The sequence below is a fragment of the Colossoma macropomum genome, unplaced genomic scaffold (genome assembly GCF_904425465.1).
Source record: "Colossoma macropomum unplaced genomic scaffold, Colossoma_macropomum, whole genome shotgun sequence".
Classification (NCBI taxonomy): Eukaryota; Metazoa; Chordata; class Actinopteri; order Characiformes; family Serrasalmidae; genus Colossoma; species Colossoma macropomum.
The window spans coordinates 22,094,180-22,114,883 of NW_023494795.1; the positions used below are offsets into that span (position 1 = coordinate 22,094,180).

At 39.2% G+C, this 20,704-nt stretch overlaps 2 protein-coding genes across 2 annotated transcripts; both read right to left on the minus strand.

Annotated features, from left to right (window-relative positions):
• On the minus strand, window positions 1-4,295 carry ccr6a (chemokine (C-C motif) receptor 6a). The gene is made up of 2 exons (XM_036582679.1): window positions 4,141-4,295; window positions 1-2,410 (listed from the first exon to the last, which is right to left on the minus strand). Exon 2 carries the CDS (start codon window positions 2,401-2,403, stop codon window positions 1,240-1,242), a length of 1,164 nt encoding a protein of 387 aa, XP_036438572.1. The 5' UTR covers window positions 2,404-2,410; window positions 4,141-4,295; the 3' UTR covers window positions 1-1,239.
• Window positions 4,296-4,457: 162 nt separating this feature from the next.
• On the minus strand, window positions 4,458-19,912 carry cep43 (centrosomal protein 43). The gene is made up of 21 exons (XM_036581867.1): window positions 19,802-19,912; window positions 19,223-19,276; window positions 18,919-18,973; window positions 18,749-18,837; window positions 17,251-17,388; window positions 17,138-17,164; window positions 16,466-16,522; window positions 16,035-16,104; window positions 15,531-15,590; window positions 14,468-14,529; window positions 14,258-14,338; window positions 12,863-12,925; window positions 9,742-9,959; window positions 9,258-9,326; window positions 8,902-8,976; window positions 6,919-7,008; window positions 6,658-6,785; window positions 6,356-6,430; window positions 5,163-5,196; window positions 4,971-5,058; window positions 4,458-4,634 (listed from the first exon to the last, which is right to left on the minus strand). Exons 1-21 carry the CDS (start codon window positions 19,883-19,885, stop codon window positions 4,557-4,559), a joined length of 1,695 nt encoding a protein of 564 aa, XP_036437760.1. The 5' UTR covers window positions 19,886-19,912; the 3' UTR covers window positions 4,458-4,556.
• Between the last annotated feature and the right edge of the window lie 792 nt (window positions 19,913-20,704).

The following is a 20,704-nucleotide window of genomic DNA, read 5'->3' on the forward strand; positions in this document are numbered from 1 at the left end:
CAGTTGCATAAGTTCAAGCATGAGTAGTATGACATACAGAAAGCTGCATCTTCAATTAAAAACCTTATAAACAAATACAAAAAAAAAAAGAAAAATTAGATTTTAAGAGCATTAAAGTCTTAAGAAAACATTCTGTGGCAGTTGGTTTCATGCTTACAAAGACAAACGTTTTATGCAGAAATTCTTCTTTTGTGCACTGAAGTTTCAGATCCAGAGCGCACGACTCGACATTCTCCAACAAACACTGGGTTGGTAATGTTCTCCCCTATTCATGCTGTTCTAGAATGTTCCCCTCCCATTAACACTATTCTGCAATGTTCGCCCCGATTCACACTGTTCTAGAATTCACGTTGCTCTACAACGTTCAACCCTTGTTCACACTGTTCTACAATATTCTCCCCAACTCATAATGCTCTAGAATATTATCCTTCTATGCGTACCATTTAAAAATATTCTCCTCTGATTCACACTGTTCTACAATGTTCTCTTTCCATATGCAGTATTCTACAACATTCAACTCTTATTCACACTGTTCTACAGCATTTAACTCTCATTCACACTGTTCTACAATATTCTCCCCCAATTCACTGTTCTAGAATGTTCTCGCCCTTTCAAACTGTTCTACAATGTTCTCTTTCCCTTTGCACTGTTCTACAGCGTTTAACTCTCATTCACACTGTTCTACAACGTTCTTCCCCCTTTCACACTGTTCTACAATATTCTCCCCTATTCACTTCTGTTCTAGAATGTTCTCCCCTCATGCACACTGTTCTACAATGTTCTCTTTCCATTTACACTGTTCTACAGCATTCAACTCTCATTCACATTGTTCTATAATTTTCTGCCCCGATTCACTGTTCTAGAATGTTCTCTCATTCACAGTTTTAGAATGTTCCTCCTCTGATTTACCATTATGGAATGTTCTCCCCTTTCACAGTGTTCTACAACATTCACCTCTCATTCAGTCGCCCTGTAATGTTGTTCACACTGTCTAGAAAGTTCACCCCCTCCTTCACTCTGTTCTAGAATATTCACCCCCCAACTCACTCTGTTTAACCATGATCTCCCGTCATTCTGACTGGTCTGTCAGCTCTTATTCTGGAATAGTAAAAGTAGAACAATGGTGTTTGTTGAAGAATGTTGGGTCAGTGTGCCATGGCCTTGAAAAGTCTTTTAATACAGTATATTTCAACTTCGAATGTCAGCCAAGAAGGCAGACATGGCCAGCTGGTTTTCTGTTCACATGGTAAAGGAGGTGGCATTGTCGCAGGCGGCACTGTCCACAGACCTCCTGGACGACAGGTACGCTTCTAAAGTGCTCCGAGAGGAGCGCCTGGCCCCAATGTACCGCTTCCCCAGGCACCAGGCATCTTCCACGATCTTGCGGAAGTGGTTCCTGAAGTTGACTCCAATAAAGGCGTAGAGCAGGGGGTTGAGGCAGCAGTGCAGGTAGGCCAGGCTCTTGGTGAGGATCAGCGCCAGGCGCAGGCGCTCATACTCATTGCACTCCTTTAGGAAGAACATGGTGACGATGTCACAGAGCAGCGCTACGTTGTAGGGCAGGTGGCAGGCAATGAAGACCAGCACCACAGTCAGCACCACACGCACAGCCTTGTGCCTCTGGAAGTTCTTGGCACGTAGCAGGGTGAAGACCACTTGTGAGTAGCAGAAGGCCATGACCAGCAGAGGCAAGCAGAAGCCCACTGCGACCTGGGTGCTGGGCACCAGAGTCTTCATCTGCCGGGCAGTATCATTCTCTTCAAAGTGCCAGTAGCACACGTATTCCTCTTGTAGTGTGGGCAAGGTTCCCTGGTCCTCTGACCCTTCTGTATTATTACGGTTGTGAGTCTGGTTGACATTGTCGTATTCGCTTAAGTCACTTGGGCTGTTACTGGGTTTGTAGCGCTCAAAGTAGATGAATGTGGGCAAAGACAAGAGCATGGCCATGAACCAGACCACGCCACAGATCAGATAACTGTAGACGAGGGTTCTGGAGCGCAGCCTGAAGGACCTGCGGGCCTGCACGATGGCCAGGTAGCGGTCTAAGCTGATGCAGGCCAGAAGGAGGATACCACTGTACAGGTTGATGCTGTAGATGCCACACAGCAGCTTGCAGGACCATGTTCCCAATGCCCAGTTGTTCTGCTCACTGAAGATAATCAGAGGCAGTGCAACCACGAACAGGATGTCTGCTATGGCCACATTCAGCAGATAAACATCTGTCATGGACTTGGTCCTCTTGTAGAAGGCGTACGTGAGGATGACCAGGGTGTTGCCAACAAAGCCTAGTATGCAGATAATGGAGTGCACGTAGATGTGGAGAAAGCGCTGGACGTTGCGGTATCCCTGCTCCTCACACGGCTCCACTGTTTCAATGTAGTAGTCGTAGTACGAATCATTCATTTTGAATCTGGGGGGGGGGTGACGGGTGAGAATGGAATTATATTCATATGAATGAAACTGGAAGATGATGGCTTTAGTCATGTCTAACCTGAAACTCCTAAACCAAAATCTAAATCTAAATTAAAATCATCTCTACAAAATTGTGGCATTGCAGCAATAGGCTGCCTAAATAATGCATTTTGTGTCAACATCATAAAATAAGCAGGTACAGTTTTTTGAAAATGACAGACACATAAATAAATACAGGCAATAATAAACACCTCTCTCTAAATTGGGAAAGACAAACACAAGCATTTGAAATTTAAAAGGAAAATTTACACACTGTAAAAAGTGAAACAAGGCAGACATTGATTTTTTAGGTTTAAAATGATGTGAAATTTTGCTGTCGTTCATCTAACCTATTTTCTTTTATCCTTCGTTTTTTTTAAAACAACTAATTAGAACAGAGACAGAGGCTAGTCGATTCTTCCCCCCAAAATGTAAGTTTTCTATATATTGAACATGGGGCACAAAATGTGGGGGTTAAAGCTTTAAAATGTGTTGAATATACGCAAGAGGTAAGACAAGACGCACACGAAACCACCTTATCAGGAGGTCAAATCTAAGGTTTTGATATTGCTTTGTAGGTAGATGCCGTGTTCATATTGCAGTAGGAGGAAATTTGCAGGAACCAGGTCAACATGTTGTAAAACCCACCAAGAGCCATGAGTCAAGATTCAGCGTAAATGACCTATTTATGGTATCAGTAGTGCCGGAAGATGTGCGGGGCACAGTGGCTTACAGAACTTAACAAATAGAACTGACATTTATATATGAATATGAATATGAATATTTAAAGCACTGCCTCTGTTAAGCTTATTTTTTTTTCTTTCTATGTGGTATTACATATGGCAAATCGCATGACAGGGCAAAACCACAGAGGTTGACAATTTTTTTTTTTGTTAAGTATTTTCACTTTCAGTGGCTGTTCAGGCTCAAGTGGACTGCTTCAAATGTCAAAATGTAGGTTGTTAGAAAGTTCACTTTGTGATTGTTACGATGGAAGAAGGAGTTCATACATTAAAAGTCAGGAGTGTGAAATACTAAAAAGACAAAGTGGCTTAGTTCAGGTTTCAGAAGGAGTCATTCTGATATGGTTTGAAAACGGAAATCTTCCTTTGAAGTATGTCGGTAATTATAACGTTTGGACTCTTTCACACTTACCAATAACTTTGATGAACACTCCTTTACATTCTCAGAAATAAATTCCCTAGTAATTTTACTCAAAGAGCATAGCTAGGTGGTATGTCACTCCAATTTGAATGTTTATTTTTAATTGTTTACCTAAGTTTCAATTAATCATTTGATGTTTGTGCCTTTAAAACTGTCATTTATAAAGGTGGGTGATTACAATTGATAAACCTTGTCAGCCAGCTGTCATAATTTCAGCTATGTAGTTTATTTAAAAGAGGAAGTGATGCTGATTTATGTGGCACTACACTGAAAAAATTAACTAAATACCTAAATATAAAAGGACGGCAGCACACTCTTCCAACCTTTCTAAAAGTGATGGCGCTAAAGGTGCAAAACATTCTCTGATTGAAACTTCCGAAAACAATTGAAGAGAAACAAACAAAAAAAAATAATACATAGAAATTACCCTACAGCATCTTAGTTTACATATATAGTTACACAGTTAGTTACATATATCTCAAAAAAACCTTGAAAGTGAGCTAAGAGGAAACAAAAAGTGCTTACCTCTTCTGTCAGAAGTCAGCTTTACCCCTGCGAGTGTCCTGTGCAACTGAGCGACTGTCACTCGGAGCGTGCATAAGCTTGTTTGAGGTGGAGTCTGACAGATAAGATCTGAAGTCCTTTGTCCTTTTTGGAATGTCTTCACTGTTAGCGTTCATAATTACCACTTCATCCTTTCAGTACTGGGTTTCCAGATATATGCAACCTCAGGCAAAATGACACTGTCAATGGAAATAATCCCTTAAAAACCTAGGACTAAGCTCAATTTGTGGCTGGAAAAGGAGACCGTAAATTATGCAACATAACCACAAGAAGGGAACTTGATGTTGAACAGTAGAGCTTTAATAGGAACTGGTAACACAATTAGTTTATACAACAACATCCACAAACACAGAAACACAGGAGCAGCTGTCACGGTATCACGCCACATCTTCCATGTAGTCTGCTGCACCTTGACTCAGCTGAGACAAACTCACGTCCTGAGTGATCTCGTCAAGCTGGAGAAAGAGACAGAGAAGCAGTGAGTGAATGCTTTAACCACTGCACGTGAAGGTAATTTCTCAGGTTAAACTTCCATTTGGACATAAAAGAATTACACTCAGGCTGAGAAATTACATGGCACAAAGTTAGTTTCTTTCATGCCTGGGTATTTAAATTCACTTCCACCTTCAAAGTCTTTTTTGTTTTTTAAAAAGACCCTTCCTCATTAACATCTCAATTTCACTTCTGCTTCTAATACAATATGCAGCGTTATCTGAGGGGCCTCTCTAGCTTATCTAAGTTCCAATTTGAGGCCATGTAGAGGAGTATCTGCAGAGAACTGCGGCAGGTACCTTGTCACTGAGATCAGGTCCTTCGATGGAGACTTCTTCAATCTCTTCACCAATGCTCACCTCACTCTTCGAGTTATCTGATCGATGGCTGTGGGTGAGCCGGAGATGTTAACACACGCAGTACTAAGATTTAAATTTCGATAAGTAAGTTCATGCCCGAGGGCATGCTAAATGAAACAAAATGAGATTCACCTGTTGAAGTCATCGTCATAGTCGAGTTCTTCATCTGTTAAAAAACGTGATGGTGAGAACACTTGTTGCACTGCATTTAAGATGATTACATAAAGTGAAAATATCACCAGACTTTATATATAGCTGTAAGATGCTCATCTGAGCCTTGTTATTAGACTGGCTAGGCCAGTTTAAAACTTTACTGATGAACTCCTTGAGGCGTGCAATATGTTTTGAATAATGTTTTTCTGCATTAAGAATATCCACTCAGGACATGCCTGGTCAAATTATGTTTTGTTGATTTTCTAAGTGAACTTTCTACAGGAAGCACACCCCTGCAATTTTTAGGGCATAATTTTCATTTACTTGCTAAGTATAACATACTGCAAAAAAAAAAAAAATAAATAAAATTATGGCACATTTAATATTTTATGTTTTGCAACATTAAACTCTTCAAATAAATGGAAATTAGGCACTACAATTTTCAGAAAGAGCATTTTAGAGAATATATATATGTATATGTATATGTGTGTGTGTGTGTGTGTGTGTGTGTGTGTGTGTGTGTGTGTGTGTATATATATATTCTCTAGACACAGCTATGCAGGACCAAAGCCATGACGCTGCCTTGTGTGCATTGCATCATTTGTACACCGTCCTGTGTCTTCACACTTTATTCTTTTCACCCTTTGATAAAAGTTTACCTTTACCTCATCTGTTCATGAAACTCTTCTGCCTTATTTTTGTGCTTCTTTACAAATTCCAGTTAAGCCTGTCTTTGGCTGTTATTTCTGCAAGTTCTCTTTACAGTCTTTAGTTCCTGTAGTCCTCCTTAAATGATCATGTTGTAAAGTACCACTTACTAAGTAAGCTGTAACTGTCTATTAAGCACAATGAGTCATGCATAACTATGCTACGACATTTTGGTAAAGGTGCAGCAGCAGCAGCATTTAAATACAGCGCAAGCGCACTTTGCCTAATGTTTTTGTTCTGTCATAACGCTGTAACACATATAGGCAAAAATAATAAAATGGATGATGGCATGCTTGCAGCAACAATATCAAATCCAATCGTGCATTACTAGAAACCTCATACTCATCTTTTAATCTGAAATATAACTTTCAGGAATAAGCAATAAAAGTAACCAACTAAATAAACAGTTCACCAATACTATAAAACATAAACAAGACTGAAAACTCAATGCCAAAACATCTCACCCAGAAGAGGAGATGCAGTCTTCTCATTCAATGCTTTAAAATCCTGAAGGCCTTTTTCTTTGGAATTTGACGTGCCTGTAAGAACAACAAAAAAAAATTATTCAGATTTCCAGTCAATGTAAGTAGACCTTATGTGTAGAGCTGTGCTTAGTAGGCTGCCATTTCCTTTTACAGTCATTTGTGAGTGGGAATTCACCACTGTTATACTGAAAAGCTGACTGATGGAAACTTGTTCTATTAAAGGCAACTATAGAGTACATATATCTAATAAAGTGGCTGCTGAGTACTTAACATCATCATACCGCTTTTACTGGAGACAGGGTCTCTTTGGCTGTTCTCTGCAGAGAGGGATCCGCCTACACTTTTTAATGGAGGGGTGTCTGACAAGGGGGAGGGAGTTCTTCCAGCTGCCTTTGCTGATTCTGCTCTCCTAAGGTACAGCGAGAGAAGGCACTTAGTGGAACTGATGTGCATACCAATTAGTGGTTAATTCAAGTGACAGGCATGAGAGGAGAAGCGGAAGAATGAAGATGGCAGGAAGAGCAGAGCAAAGCCCAGCTCACCTGGGCTCAGAGTCAGGGCTGCGCTTGTTCTCACGGTCTGAGAACACGTCTTCTGTATCCCCCTCAGTGTCACTGCCTATAGCAGACAGACTGAGCCCAGACAGAGGAGTGCACCCACATACATGCACACAGAAATACATACGCACGCACGCAGAGAAAAGAAGAAGAGAGAGTAGGGGGGCTTTGAGATCGGTAAGATATGCAAAAACGCAGAGAGGGAAAATGTGTTAAAAGGCAGACAGAAGACAATGATGAATGAGGCCACTGAGCTTGTACAGTTAATAATCAATCACACACTGTATTATGCCTTGTCCACATTAATACAGATTAGAGCTGCACAATATGGATATAAAATACAATGTTTGAAAAAACTAGATATCACAATGACAATATGAGAAGCGATATGAGAAGCAATAAATTATGCTAAAGTAGATGTGCAGCAAAGAGACAAATTTTTTGGCTTTGTAAAAACAATTACAAAAAGTACTATGCACAATACATCAATGACATTTAAATATTGGGTTTCAGGCTGGGTTAGTGCCGATTATCCATGTAGAACACTCCGTGTGTTTTTTTTAAATCAGTAATTTTTAATGAAGACCTGTTTTCTTTACAACAAATCCATTCTTACCAACTTAGCCAGGGATGCCAGAACAAAAACCTTACTAGAGACAACTGTTTAAAATTCCGAATAAGTCCAAATGAGTCAGGGACATCTTCAAACATTATGATCTAGTCTTTACATAAGATAAAATTCACAGTGGTCATGTACAGTGCAGAGCTTGCAATGGTATTTTGAGCTATGATAGCATGAGGACTTTTCAGTAACTATGGATGCAGCCATTCCACCCACTTGCCAGAGATTAGACAGTGCGAGAGTGCTTCTTTGCGCTAGTTAAATCAGTATCAGCCACAGCACAAGCTGAGTACGCAGATTAATGTGCATAGATTCTGTTTTTAGTTCAATTTCTCTGCGTCAATGCAAGGGCTTAGTAACAAAGCAAAATCACCACAAAACAATGTCTGCAATAATCCATCTTTGCTAATGCACACAAGCTGTTCAGATTCAACAGGGACTGGTCAGGTCTAGTCAGTGAGTTGCTGTGGGTAAGAGTTTTGCTCAGGTTTCAATTCCATGCCTGCTGTTGGACAGAGTCCAATGTGTCCTACAGCAGTGATTACAGTGTTTTTTCACATATATTCTTCACAGTTATGTTTAGTTGTAAAAGCAAGACTAAACAGATAGCAGGGGCACCATCCTGATTCAGTCATCCTTGTAGAATGATTGTTCCTTTAGAAAGTTGTTGGGATAGGAGATAAGGACTTGTTTATGCCCATCTTCAAACAATGCCACCAGACATGATGGCGCAGCCCACGGTAAAAAACTGTGTTTTCCATCATTGTAGAAGTGGGTGAAAGATGCCCTTGTGGAGATTATGTGGAAACTGACAAGGTCTTGGGCATGAACATTAGCTGTGTTGATGGAACTTAACCAATTACATTATGTTTTGTTATGTGTCTACATTATAAGTTATGTAAGTTATATATAGTTTTGCTAAGTAATTACAAATCAGCAAGTGTATGTATAATATGTCAAATTTACTCATGATTTGCACAAAAGTATACCTACTTTGTTCAGTTCTTTGTGGGAAAGGGGCACCTGAGAGTGCTCTCACAAATCTATCAGGCACTGGAGAGCGTTTTTGAAAAAATGCGCTTTCAGTGGTTGAAAAATGTCATGTCAATGCAGACAGAAGGTCAAAACAGAGGAAACTTCTCCATTTTTAAAAGCATCCATATTAGAATAGACAAGGCCTTAAATAAACACGGGTAGTTAAAATGAAACATTATCATTTCATATAGTGTGAATACAGTAACAATGAGTCCATGGCACCAAAGGGCCAGAGAGCCTGGTTTTGCATCCATGGGTAAGATGGCTGCGGTGGGCTTTAACGACAGAGTGATCACTCCATGCACACTCACTCATTGAGGCTAGTACCCCTCCTCATTTGGGAGAAGGACGGCCCTGCCAGGCTCTCCTCCCTCTGTGGGTGCTGGCTCCTTACAGGACCAAGGAAGAAAGCAGAGACAGACGACAGTGACAGAATGAGAAAGACAGGTACAGAGGAAGGGAACAAAAAGCAAAGGAAGGAAGAGGTGCAGCAGACAGCAGCAGCGCTCCAATACAAAGCACCAAGCACTAGCCTTTTTCACATGACAGGCTAGTGTGGCATCCTCTAATGCACGTCAGTGGAAAAAACTGACCAACAGCACTCAAAATCAGCTTGTGACTTAAAAGAAACTAATCCAAACACCCTGAGAGAAAAGGAAGTACTTACTCTTTCTGACTAAAGCTCTTTTCAGAATGTCTCTGCCCTGAGTATGGCTTATCTGTAGAGGGTATACTACTGTTTCCACATGCAGTGATGACAGGGCCAAAAATAAAAAAGAGAAGATGCAAGTGAGCAGGGCTTTTAAATACAGCACAGTATCAATACATGGCCTGTGATAAAACCAAACAATGGAAATAGTTTGTTCTTGTTTTTTTATTTAGTTACTAATGTGCTACATTTCACGATAAAGCTACTCCATTTAAAACGAACAGCTTTTGTACACGTTCCTGGATGAAGGCAAACATATCTCGACCTACTGACTTACTGAGTGAAACTGTTCCCTTTTGCAGCTTCCTACAAAATGGTACTGCATTGGCAAACCAGGTGTTTAAAAGAGTTTAACTGATGAATGCCTGCTGATAACATGCTTATTGTCCAGTGTCACTAAGCAAAAACATTCTGGGATTTGCTCTTAATTACCTGCACTTACCAGCCATAAGTCTTTTGGGGTTTTGGGAGAGGATCATCAAAGAAGGAGTCTCCTTCCTCGTCATCATCCTCCAGGCCCAGGTCCAGCGATGTCCTCAGGGTCATGGGGTCCACCCTGCTTGCTGGAAGCCCCTCGACAGCACCACTGGGGACCTGCACGAAAGCTCTGTTCTTTTGGGAGCCTGGCAGCTCACTGTGACTCAACAACAGCTCTCCAGCCTGTGTAAAGGTCATCACAATAACATTATGCCATATAGAAGAGGCTGGTATCAACATTCATTTATTGATTTTGTGTTACATTAATAGTTAATGGTTTATGAAGCACTTTAAATGAATTAGCAGAATTAGTCAAAGTGATCTGTGAGAGATGTGAGTGGTAGTTCTATGCTGCTGAAGATCTACATGGTGAGAGAAATTCAGACGAAATAGTGCCGTTAAAAGGACAAGATGATATTCTCAAGTAAAATGGCATTTTGACCTTTAGACTTTAAGCTTGTTTTTTTTGGAGAGAGCTTATTGTAGTTGGCTCACTAGAGTGAAACACTGACATCAGTTACAAGAACAGTGGGCTGTGCAAAAGTCATTTCTGTAATTGGCCCACATAAAAATGTCCAGCTATGAGCAACACAGACATACAGGAATCCTGAAAGAAATTAATTTGAGAAAATTATGAACTGATCACTGGACAGAGAAGTTGTCTGCCGTATGATTTGAAATACTACATTTACTTGAGATGCAACATACTTTTGTCCATTAATGCAGTACAAATAGATTAATAAAAGAAAAAGAGCATGCCGCTTAAAAGCAAAAAAATGTTAGATGATTATGTTACATTTAAAGAAATCTGCAGGGCATTCAGTTGCAGGGAAAACCAGCATTTAAATGAAAAGTTAAAATAAATCAATGAAAAAAATATAAGGCTGCACAATTATGGAAAAACTTCAATGCTGTTTTTTTAAGGAATAACAATTCATGACTGTAATTAGGAGTGCTAGGCAGGCTAGCGGTCTTCTCACAGCACATTCTGAAGACGTTCCTTTGTTTTAAACACCTTCTTTGTTAAAACACAGCCCATTCAAATGGAACAGTGATGAATGATTAGTGCACTCTTCACTGAGTGAAAATGCATGCATTCAGCTGAGCCTGTAAATAGCAAAAGCCTGCTTGAGGCACAGCAAACTGCATACTACACATACTACAAATTTAATACAGCGATTACATCTTTTCAGAGGTCCAGATTTGGTTAAAGATACAGGAACCACTGAAAGAGCATCATGAGAGCATGTCAAATAGAGATGGCACAGATCTAACAACTAGTATCAATATTGGGCCACTACCAGCAGAGAATACTGGATCAAACACTTGAGAACAAATCTGTAACAAATTTAGCCTGAAATATTACAGAATTGCTTATTCAAATAAAAAGTGATATGGGTTTGACCAATTTGTAGATTCAAATACTTAAACAGCACAGCATTGAATTAAGTAATGTTTTTAAGAAACCACACATTTCTGTGCATTGTTTTCATTAGTCTGACAGAAAAGAAACATTGGTTTATCTATGTGATTATCAAGCTACCTAGCTAGCTCATTACCAGTAGCAAGCAGTTCCTGCTCTGCAAGTCAAAGTGTGGTCAGCAATACAGTTGCAACCAGAGTCAGTATTAGCTTAAAAATAAATTATTAAAATGAATATTTTAAATGTATTTATTGTATTCTGGAAAAGTAAAATCGTAAGGAGACGCTGGACTGCTATGTCAAAATATCTGCACTTCATGCGTTATACTTGCAACACTTGATGCTTTTTTCTGCAGTGCTAATCCAGGAAGATTTTTATTCCTAATTTCTACATTTGATAAATGTTTATGTATCTGCCAAAGCCAATATTGATACGCACATGAAAAATATTGGATGTCGACATCACCCTACAATTCCGAAATTAATACCCCCCCCAGCAAAATACAGTGACTTTTTTTGGTTACTGGAACATCACCTCCCGGTGGGTGCTGAGCAACTGCAAACTGCTTTGTTTCACACGTTTTTAATTTGTTTTGGTAGCACCGTTTTGACAACCGCCTACAGTTTTTGACCACTCAAAATAAGCACCTTAAGCGCTAATTTAAATAACAAAACCCCCTAGTCTAGCACTGTAAAACTCATTTCTAACTATTCCTAACTTTCAGAGATGAAAAACAGTAGATATAATTAAAATAAATTTCCTAGGATAGCTAGTCAGCTAACATGCTCTTGGTATCTTAGTTGTATAAAGAATTAATAAGAGCAAACTGGTGACTATAGAAAGCAGTTTCTGAGTGCTTAAAAAACTTAATTATATAGAATTTGAAACGTTAATTTTGGTTAGATGTAAGTGAACAGTTGGCTATGCATTTCTTCCTGTAGTATAGCTCAGTGTTTGAACAAAATGGTGTATAGTACATGTGGATGGCCGCTGGTTGGCCCATTCATCATGAAATTTACACACAATGTAAAGGGCAATATACTTCTTTCACATTATGTCAAAAACGACAAAATGACAAAAAAATGGAGACACAAGGTTTTGTTCCGACAGCAGCGTAATCTTGAAGCGTACTAGTTTTTAAAGAAAGAAATACTGAATCAATATCAACTGTTACTCAAAGGTTCTTGTTATTGTGCCATCTCTAATGTCCAACTAATACATAAATGTCAAACTATTAAATGTTTTGGTGAGAACAGTGTTAGACAGCCTCTGTTGTTACAACACTAAAAACAAGACAACCAGCTGTATTAATTATGATTCATTGTGCAGCCCTATGAATAATGGCAAAATTTGACAGTCATATCAAAAGTACTACTATTAGTGGAAGCTGGCTTCCTATAACCATAACTGCTTATTTATCCCTTGTACTAAACGTAAGGCAACATCAATTCAGCCATGGGCTACAGTTTATCATCATTCAATGTTTTGCATTTGTGTACAATGCAAAAGATACAATGACAGAAAATGAAATGAAAATAGCTCAGTGGAAACAAAAATGGCCCAAATCTAAAAAAAAGCTGTATATTTATCTATTTGTGTCAACTGAGAAAGTGGCATGTGCTGCAAGAGGCCTAGCGCTAGCGTTTCAGCTCATGTGCTTTACCTGAGGCCCAGACGGCTCTTCCTGCGCTGCACTAGGCTTTATAAATCCCTTATACCTGGGTATCTGAATATAAAAACAGAACTATCAGCCTCCCTCTTCATTTATTAACCAGCCCAGAATAGCACTAATCACACAGGAATAATGCACTCAAACACATGCCAAAAAAAAAACAAAAAAAACAAAAAAAAACACACACACACACAAAAAAACCCAAAAACAACATCTATAGTGGAGTGGTACTGCAATTGTCTTTTTCCAAATGCTTAAACACAGCCAATGATCTGACTTCATATGCATTTATATGAACTATATATATTATAGTAACGAAAATTGAAAAATGTATGCTATGATCAGTATGTAACACACAATTTTACACAAAAGCTAAATCTTTACAGACAGGATGTGTGATAGAGTCATTTCACATCTGTTCAGCCTTATCTGATTAGTAAAATTCAAAACTGATTATGTTCTGATACTATAGACTTTGCAAAAAAAAAAAATAAATAACGACAATGACAGTAGACAGTATCAGATGAACAGATTTATCTAAAAGTACTCATCAAAAGGACATACTTTACTATTACTTTTAAAGCTTTATTCAGAATTTCTTATGAAGACTTGTATCTTTCTAGACCAGCCATATGATATGACTTCTAAAGAAATGATGTATTTACTGACTCATTCATCTGCTTTTGAAACTTGAAATGGCAAAGGCGTATTTCTAAATAAGAGAGCACTTTGGTGCCTGCTTTTAATTATCAAAACTCATTTAAGCACAATGTGAATTAAAAGAAAGTTTATGAATTCTAGAAAATCAAATGCAAAAATCTAGCTGGTTGTCTGTTGACATGAAACATAGTACAACAGTACAATCTTTTAAACTGTTTGCTTGTTCTGGCTCAAATTAAAAGCACATGCGTAAAAACCTTGCAGACATAATACTGACCTCTACATCCTTAGAGAAAGCAGAAAAATAAAAGCCAATTTAAATAATTACTGCTGGAATACAAATCCAATCAAGGTCTCATCAGAGAAAACATTACGCGCAACAAAGGGATTTGTTCTCTTCAGGGAAAGCCCCTTCGGCCTTCATGAGTCGAACTAAGAAAACGTGTAGTCTGTTGAGACGCTAAACGTAACCATAAATCAACTTTCTAGACATCAAGATAAATGAGAAGTAGATCAGTCAGCACATACAGTATTTAATAAACTTAACAAATAATTCCAACAAGAAATGGATTATTTTCACGTGATGTTTTTTATGCAGCAAATAATCCTGGTCTGATTACTAATAACAACTACTTAGAATAGTAAGAATTTACTTGTAAACTAACCAGTCACTCTAGTAAACAAAACTAAAACTGTCAAAGCAGCAAGTTCCACACATTCTCTAACCTTGCTGGTAGGTGATGAACTGATCTTGTCCTCGGTAACTTTACTCAAGGAGGGAATGGCATCACTAACATCACTGGTGACCTAAAAAAAAACAAAGCAACAAACACACAAGGCAGTATATATTAAAGGTCAACATATATTTAAAAGTTATTATTACTAAATAATAATTTCATTTTAGCACAAAATATTAATTTTAGATTTAATACATACTACACTTCTACACTGAATGTAAAACCGTTTGTACATTCCCAGGAAATCCTGAAAGTCTATAGCTGTTGGCAGAATGCGGACAGAAAAGAAAAAAGATATCAGGAACCATATGTCAATACACTATGAACTGTAAGCATGTAAACATCCCAGCGAACCATAAAAAAATAAATACACTATAAGGACAAAGGTATTGGGACACACCTCTTTATCACTGAATTCAGGTCTTTTATTCAGTCCCATTGCTCAAGGTGTAAAAACATGCACCTAGGCATGCAGTCTGCCTTTACAAACATTTGTGAAAGAATGGGTGGTTCTAAAGAGCTCACTGAATTCGAGCATAGCACTGTAATAGGATGCTACTGGTGCAACAAGTCAGTCTGCAAAATTTCACATTCAACTGTTGAGTGGAGTTTTTAAGAAGTGGAAGCGTTTGAGACCACAGCACGTAAAGTTACAGAGCGGGGTCGCCCAGTGCTGAGGTGCATAGAGTGCAACAGTCGCCAACGCTCTGCTGACTCAATAACTGCAGAGTTCCAAACCTACTCTGGCATTAACATCAGACAAAAGCTGCGTGCTGGGAGCTTCATGGCATGGGTTTCCATGGCTGAGCAGCTGCATGCAAGCCTTGCATCGCCAAGCACATTGCCAAGCGTTGAATGGAGTGGTGTACAGCACACCACCACTGAGAAGAACTTGACTGGCCCGCACAGAGCCCTGACACCTTTGGGATGAACGAGAACGAAGACTGCAAGCCAGGCCCTCTCGTCCAACATCACTGTCTGACCTCAATAATGCTCCACTGGATGAATGGGCAAGAATTCCCACACATACTCCAAAATCTTCTAGAAAGCTTCCCAGAAGAGTGGAAGCTACTAGGGCTGCAAAGCGGGAACCAAACCCCATACTAATGCCTATGCATTTAGAATGGAAGGTCATAAAAGCTCCTCCAGGTGTAATGTGTAGGTGTCCCAATACTTTTGTCCACATAGTGTTTATTACACCTATATGTACATGTATAAAATAAAATACAACATGTGTGTATATAAAAAAATTCAGTACTCACAACTACTTATGTCTTTATTTTTGGCTCTGAGTTCATCTGTGACATATTGCTCTAGCATGCCTCTTCATTTGTCCAAAAAAAAAAAAAAAATAAAAAAAAGGGGGAAAAAAAGAAAAGTTCACACGTTGTTGGAATGCTCTCAGTATATAATAATTAATGACTGTACCGGAGGTAGGCAAGGGCAAGAAATGATGTGTGAAAACATGGCAATATGGACAAAGGACACATAGTATAACCTGAATCACACGGTGGATTCAATTATGTACGGAAGGTTGTTTTTAAAACACATTAGTAATATTTTGCTTGCAGTTCAGGTTGTGAGAATGCAGAAGGCATCAAAAAAGCCACGGCTGAACCACAGCATTACTTGAATTCATAACTGGTTTGCATGAAGGAAGTAAATAGTTTCAATATGGGTAGGTGGTAAGATCGAATAACTCAAAGGTAAGTTTCAGTAACAAGCAGTAATCAGACTTTTCTGAAGCTCTTGGCACAAATGTTTACCTGCTAAAACGGGGAAAAGATCAGAGAAAACACCAATCACTTCTTCTTTGCTTATTCCACCACTTCTATCCTGGGTAAATCAACACATACATAAATGCTAAATGAGTAAGATTTTAACATTCCACATACATTTTCACCACTTTGTGTTTTCCTTATATGTAGCCAGACCAGGAAAATATTAGCTTCTCTCCAGACTGGTTTTTCCAATTTTACTGTAAGCCTTCTGGTTTCCCCTTAAAACACTCCTTACAATTAAGTGCATTATCTATCGATTTTTACTCTACTTGTATACACTTCATCAGTATTCACATGTATATGCTAGTCAGTCTGACCTACAGGACACCTATGTTCATATTAAGTAAATTACAAACCTGTGTTAATTACATACAGAGGAGTTATTTTGAATAGGATGTGAAATACTGATGTATTACCTTGTCTCGACAGTCGTATTTTTTGCGTGCTTCAGCAATTTGTTGAGGAGACAGCTCCTAAATAAACAACACTCTTTTAATGTAAACTTATTTGATGTATATTGTGCATCAATGTCAATGTGCATTAAAGGCAGCTGTACACTAACTTCATGTTGCAATGAAATTAACCTGTTAGACACGCTGTTATCCTAAGATGATCTTTACACACATAGCTTGGAACAGAAGAGAGTTCAACTGATTGGCCGTATTAAGAAACGGTGACACAGGACACGAGCTTAGCATCTGTGTCTCTGTGTAGAATTAAGCGAAGATACGTGAAGACATGCTACTCTAAACTACAGAACAAAGAACAGAACGCGTAGAAGTAGGACAAACTTGTTTTGCAAAACCTAACTGAACAGGAAATACTTTTTTTCATAACACAATCTCAACACCTTAATTTACATCATGCTTCCCTTGTGTGACCTAAATAATAAAGTTGGAGCGCAAAATGTGGGGGTAAGACAGAGATATGAATCACCTCAAGACATGTTCTGCAACCACATCTTAAAGCGGTTCAGCTGCTGGCATTATTACATGCTTGGATGTGCTCCTGATACTGTAAGTCATACCTGTGGTTACTGTACTCTGTAGGTGTATAAACTGGGTTATGGATAGATGAAGATAAAGTACCTTGGGAATATGCATTACTCGATCACCCTGTGTCAAAAAGAGAGAGAGAAAAAAATTGACATTTCACCATGAAACAACATGAAACACCATGAAAAGTCAGCAGTTAAGTTCACCTCAGAGAAGATGGAGGGTTTCTCTTTGTGTCGACCCCTCTTAATTAACTCAAGGAGGAGAGGCGTGCTCTTGTTCCCTTCTGATTCAGAGAGGCCGAGCTCTTTGAACAAACTTTCACGACTGTCAAGCCCATTTAACTGCATAAGACAAGAAATATACATTACTTTTGCTGTAAATGTTAGAATGTGATGTTTGTTGCTAGAACAGATCTAAAAGTGAGCTTAATTGTGTATTTGAACAAAACCTGAACAAGAATATACATTATACAGACAAAAGTAGTGAGACACCCCTCCTAATTATTGAGTCCATTTTAATTTAACAGGTGGGTGAATTAAGGGCACAGCCTTGCAATCTCAATAGACAAACACTGGCAGTAGAATGGGTCATATTGATGAGCTCAGTGACTTGAAATATGGCACTGTCACAGGATGCCATCACTGCCACGAGTCAGTTTGTGAAATTTCGGTCCTGCCAGATCTGTCCCTGTTAGCTGTGCTATTAATGTGAAATGGAAGCATCAAGGAACAACAACAGCTTAGCCACGAAGCAGTAGACCACGCAAACTCATACAGCGGGTCCGCCAAGTGCTTAAGTGCACAGTGCCTATCCTCACCTACTAAAAGAGCTCCAAAGTGCCTCTGAAAGCAACATCAGCAAAAGAGCTGCACTTTAGGAGCTTCACAAAATGCGTTTCCATGGCAGAGCAGCTACACACAAGCCAAAGATCAAAATGCACAATGCCAAGTGTCAGGGTGGGGGTGAAGGTGGGGGTGGCGGTGGGGGAAGCATTGTAAAGCACACTGCCACTGGACTTCGGAGCAGTGGAAACGCATTCTATGGAGTGATGAATCACGGTTCTCTATGTGTCAGTCTGATGGACAAGTGTGGGTTTGGCAAATGCCAGGAGAACTCCTGCCTGACTGCACTGTGCCAACTGTAAAGTCTGGTGGAGGGATAATGCTATGGGGTTGTTTTCAGGGGTTGGCCTAGGCCCCTTGGTTCCAGTCCAATTGTACGTCTGCAACTTCGTGGGGACAGTTTGGAGAAGGCCCTTTTCTGTTCCAGCATGACTGAGTCCCAGTGCACAAAGCAAGGTCCATAAAGGCTTGGCTGGGTGAGTTTGGTGTGGAAGAAGTTTACTGGCCTGCACGGAGCCCTGACCTAAACCCCATCGAACACCTTTGGGATGCACTAGAACGGAGAGCCAGGCCCTCTCGTCCAACATCATTGTCGGACCTCACAAATGCTCCTCTGGATGAATGAGCAAAAATTTCCACAGTGTCTGTGGTATTTCAAAATCCTGTAGAAAGCTTCCCAGAAGAGTGGAAGCTGTTTTAGCCTCAAAGGTCTATGGATTTAGAAAGGGATGTCATAAAAAATGCTGAAGGTGTAATATGTAGGGGTCCCAATACTTTTGTCCATATGGTGCATGTTTAAAGTACCTACATTTTTTGTTCATTTTTGTCTGGTTAATGGTGAATATCACAAAAATGTTACCGTGTTAATTTCTGGTTGAAAAACTGCAAAAGTGAAGTCTAAATTGAAGACTTGAAGAAAGTCGGTGATTAAACTGGCCACAAGACGCCCTGCAAGAAATGAACCACAGTTATAAACACTACAGTTCAACTCTGGACTCTGAGGAGATACCTCATCACAATTTAACTTACCATCTTTTGAGTTGAGACACTTTTTCAGATTTTCGTTTACAAGTGGGGTTTTATTCTAGAAAGGACAATAAGAATAACTTAGTATCGTTTAAAAGCAAAACAAGGCTGAAGTTGGCTTACTATTCGCTGCTGATTGACATTTAAAGTGCAACAAAAAATTTGAATGAAAAGCTGGCGAACATCAAGCGAACTTCAGCTTCCGTTTAGTGAACACAGACAGAAAGGTGAACATTTAACAAAGCAAGAACGACTAATAAACTAAAACACAGGTTATTCCTCTGAAGATGAGACTGCTCTTCGTTACCTCAACTTTGTCCTGCTCCTCTAAAGCGAGAAACACCGCAGCTCGAAGTTCAGCCTGTAAAACAAGACGATTTTCACTCAAGTCAAGTTACGAGGCTGAAGTCAGCTTCTTCTTTTCGACGTTTTTTGCTCGAATTTTCCCGTTCCACCTTAAATGGTGCAGTAGTTACACAGCCTGAGGCGCCTCAGACTGTCTTAATTGCTGCATTTTTTAAGGTGGAACGGGAAAATTCGAACGAGAACTGGCGAATAAGAAGTTGACTTAAGCTGGGAACTGACGTTTATAGTTATATAACGACTTTTTCAGAAATGTACACAAATACTACAAATGTATAGTGTAAAAGTCAGAGTGTGAAGGCAGCAGCCCATTTCTTCGTGTCGTCACTTAGCTATGATCCAGTCGTTAAGCCATAGTTACGGTTTGTTGTCAGTCAGTTTAGCTAGCTAGCAGGCTAACCTAGCCACAACTTTAGCAGTAACTTGCTATGCTACCTTACTAATAATTATCAAACATTCAGTGACATTTCCTTTCAAGGAGTGTTTATTAAAAACTACGTGTGAAGTACCACCGCAAACATACCTTAATTTTGTTCAAAACGCCATTATTTTCTAAATTCTGAATCAGTAGGTCTCTCAGTTCCGTGTCCTCCTCTGTAGCAGACATCTTCACTCACTGTCATGTGACCGCATGTCGCCCTCTGGCGGCTGTTTTTCATCACTACAACCAGAGAATGAGGAGCCTGGCCACTTCCTAGTTCCCCAGTTAGAACATGAACGGCCCTGCAAAACAGCCGAGGGCGACTTTTCTTTCATTTAGAAAGTAGAAGGATGTATTTCACTAAAACCAACACAGAAATCTTACCAAAACATTTCCTTTTTTTCACAGCAAACGGGTTTTTTTTTGCTGCAGGACGTTAGCATCACTGCTACTGAGTTTTTTGCCTTCAGTGGAATTAGTGCTTATCTTGATTTTTTTTTGTGTGTTTAGCAGTATTGAGCATCCATGCTGACTCTGTTCCCTACGATAGATGTCTCCTATGACCGTGCTGGCAAAAATACAGTGTAAAGTTCCCTTTGGTGTAATTTTAAAAAGAAGAAAATGAAGTGAAACAAAACAGTCCAGTCCAAACCTGCTATATGAGGTTTGTAAGACATTCTTTAAAACAGAGTACCAGAACACAGGATGCATGAGGTCATCAACTTTATTAATACTAACTTAAATGTCATCTGATACTGTGATATATTTGGAAAATATCATGAAATCTGAATGAATTAGTTAAATCAATTATAAACCTCAAAAGTGGGAGATGTGACCAATCATAAAGCAGTATCATCAGCAGTTTAACACAAAAAAGCAATTAGTAACTATATTTTAATGACTAAAATGTAACTGAGATACAAAATAGATCACTTTCCTCACAAATATACGTCAGTAGAATTATTACTATTTGAAGATATGCAGGAAAGGACAAATCCAGTGTTT